At 35.6% G+C, this 3,076-nt stretch overlaps 1 protein-coding gene across 1 annotated transcript; it reads right to left on the reverse strand.

The window, feature by feature from the left end:
- On the reverse strand, positions 1–2,391 carry LOC145036346 (UDP-D-apiose/UDP-D-xylose synthase 2-like). Its single transcript, XM_078984793.1, has 9 exons — positions 2,000–2,391; positions 1,569–1,661; positions 1,330–1,437; positions 1,125–1,239; positions 899–1,032; positions 698–799; positions 526–618; positions 301–436; positions 1–218 (listed from the first exon to the last, which is right to left on the reverse strand). The coding sequence occupies exons 1-9, from the start codon at positions 2,276–2,278 to the stop codon at positions 106–108; spliced, it is 1,173 nt and encodes a 390-aa protein (XP_078840919.1). The 5' UTR covers positions 2,279–2,391; the 3' UTR covers positions 1–105.
- Between the last annotated feature and the right edge of the window lie 685 nt (positions 2,392–3,076).

The raw sequence follows: 3,076 nt of genomic DNA on the forward strand, positions 1-3,076 counted from the left end.
TAGCAAAAGCAAAACCCAATTTTTTTTTTTGGTGGAGGCAATTCACAGCACATAAAACATTATACAGGAAAAGTTGAGTTTTAAAAGCACACATCACTAACTATCTTAACTAGCTACTGCTTTTGCAACCGATTGCTTCACTGCTTCCGCATATGTCCTGTGTTGATATGTAAGTGTCGATTCCAGCAAATCCCAAAGTGATGTCTTCGGATCCCAACCTATCAATTAAATAAACAAATAAATATATCGGATTACCAAAAATAACCCTGGTAGGTGGTAGCTGATAACTGATAAACGTACCTAATTGTTTGTTAATAATGGTCATGTCTGGAATTCTCTTGTCACTATCATCATAACCTTCACCATAAAACTCTTTGGAACTCACATCAACAGTAGGAGTCTCTATAGAATCTTCACCACTTACTTTTGAATACACCTGCCATATGCAATTAAAATGGAATGTTAGGACTTAGGACTTAGGACAGGACCAAACTTTTACTTTCCCAAAATACCCTTTTCACTAACCTTGGTCATCATTTCAGCTAGCTGCCTCACTGTAACTTCATTGTTGGGGTTCCCAACATTGAAGATATGACCATTAGCTCTAGCAGGATTCTCCTGTGAAGAAAAAAGTCTAAGAATGAGATTCTTCTTAGATTGAAATTAAGAGCCTTGTAATAATTGATAAGTAACATACAATCATCAAAAGAACAGCTTCAATGGCATCCTTGATATAGACAAAGGTCCTTTGAGATTCACCACCATCGACTAGCTTCAAAGGCTCACGTCTGAGAAGATTCTGTGAACCAAAAGAATCCATTTTTTAAGTACAGATAACGATTAAATTGATTAATTAAACAGATAAAATTCAATGATATGGTGAAAACATATTACATACATTGCTAAAGCAAGCAAGAACCCTGGGAACACCTTCACTGGGACCATCAATCCCTGGAATGAAATCCATCCTAGGGCCGATCCAGTTGAAAGGTCTAACAATGGTGAATTCAAGACCATTTTCAGCACCCTCGGCTGAAAAGAAAAACAAAGGGATGAGAGGAGAATTCCATGGTGATTGTTGAATTCAATCATTAAATGAGAGATGAAAAAGAATGTGTTTATACCATAGATTAGCCTCTCGATCAATTGTTTTGCACATGCATAAGACCACCTTTGTTTCTCAATTGGGCCAAAAATGCAAGGGGATGTATCTTCTTTAAGGATATAGTAAGCAGGATCCTGTAAATTGTTATGATCAAAGAAAAAAAGGAGTTAATAAGTAAGCATGATCGAATAACGCGGTTATCTATTCTAAACGTGAATTCTTACCTGTCGCAAGGGGCTATCTTGGGGAAGATAGCTACCGATGGTTTTCCCGTATACTTCACAAGTAGAGAAGTGAATGAGCCGCTTGTTATTCTCTGAACAGTACTTGACCTAAACGATGAAGATCAGATTAATTATTAGAATTGGTTGAAATTATCGAAAATCAGAAACAGTAGAAGAGTTTATTATGTAGAGAAAATGAAAAATATGTCGAATCAACGATACAGAAACGTGAATCATACCACAGGGAGAGCGTCGATGAAATTACTGTAGATCGTGTCGAGAGGACGCGTATTGTAGTCCGCCGGTGTGCAGATCGCGGCTAGATTTACTGTCTAAATCAACAAAACAAAAACAAAAAAAATAAAATCAATCATTCGGACGAATACGTGTTATTGAATACTATCTCCGCAAAGTACTAGCAGCCATGAACATGTTCTAATGGATTATATTAGTACTTTACGCTTCAAGCATGGAACACGCACAATATCTTTGACCAGATTCTAGGGGTATTCAAGTAACAGCTTAACGAAATCCACATCCTCAATTCCTCACTCTCACATTGAAGAAGATGAAAATGCAGATCCAAGAGGATTAATAACACAAAATAAAATCAAGGATTGAAAACAAAAAATAAACTAAACAAATCTAGAAATGCAATTGAAGGTTTTACCAGATCGGAGCACTTGATAAGACCTTCGAGACGCGAATCATTCTTAATGTTGAGGCGGTGGAACTGGATGCGACCAGCCCAAGGAAGGGAATCCGGCCCCTCGAGAAGGTGTTTGATCTTGTCATTGTAAACGTCCACCGCCAAGACAGTGTGCGGCGTCTCCGTCAACAATTTCTCGCACAAGTGTGAGCCAATGAATCCACCGGCGCCAATCATGCATATTGTGAACGGATTTATCGTATTTCCGTCCAGATCTACCCTCGCCGACGATGCCGCCATGCTATATCTCCGGGTATGAGTAGCTTTCTGCTAGATTTTCTCTCGATGGACTGGATTTGATCGGATATGGCGTCGTCGGTGATGGAGGAGGGTATTTAAAGCAGTGAGAAAAAAGAGGGAGAAGAGGTTTCTGCAGGGTGTGTGGGCCACATTGTATTAATTGTGGTTAATTCGACATTTGTGATCCGTGTTATCGCGCGTATACAAACAAAATGCTACTCTCGAGTCTCGATTTGGTGATGCCGCGTAGATTTTAACAATTGTCGGTTCGATATTGCCTGAAATAAAACGTTTTGTTATTACAGAAATTGAAACCTTTTTTTTATAACATAGGAAAAATCAGAAAAATGATTATAATAGATACTATATAATTTCTTGAGGCCTATCGTCTATGAAAGTATATAAGTGACTTATATATATTAGGTGTGAGAGATCATGTATTATATAGGTTTATTTTAAAAAAATTAAATATGAAATTTTAATAATTTGAAAATTTTAAATTTATAAAAAAAACAAGAAAAAAATTTGAATTATTAAAATTAATAAAGCTTTAATGTATTGAATACATTACATATATAAACTCATTCTAATAAATATTTTACATATATATTACTTTACATATTAAATGTGAAATTTTAATTTAATAAAATAAAAAATACAATAAAATGATAAGTGAAAATTTCAGAAAATATCATATATCCAAATGAATGAGAAGAAGACATGTGACAAAAAGTTCTTTATTTATTAGGTAGGACTAGGCGTGAGACTCATGTATTACATGAGTTTATTTTTAAAAAA

Source organism: Lactuca saligna, chromosome 1, assembly GCF_052625555.1.
Source record: "Lactuca saligna cultivar CGN05327 chromosome 1, ASM5262555v1, whole genome shotgun sequence".
Taxonomy (NCBI): Eukaryota; Viridiplantae; Streptophyta; class Magnoliopsida; order Asterales; family Asteraceae; genus Lactuca; species Lactuca saligna.

What these genes read in the sequence shown, in the direction of transcription:
- LOC145036346 (XM_078984793.1), bottom strand. Translation starts at nt 2,278, where the DNA reads ATGGCGGCATCGTCGGCGAGGGTAGATCTGGACGGAAATACGATAAAT. An exon ending in GATCGAGAGGCTAATCTATG is followed by an intron (nt 1,033 to 1,124) that starts GTATAAACACAT and finishes TTTTCTTTTCAG; the next exon opens with CCGAGGGTGCTGAAAATGGT. An exon ending in TTCTTGCTTGCTTTAGCAAT is followed by an intron (nt 800 to 898) that starts GTATGTAATATG and finishes TTTGGTTCACAG; the next exon opens with AATCTTCTCAGACGTGAGCC.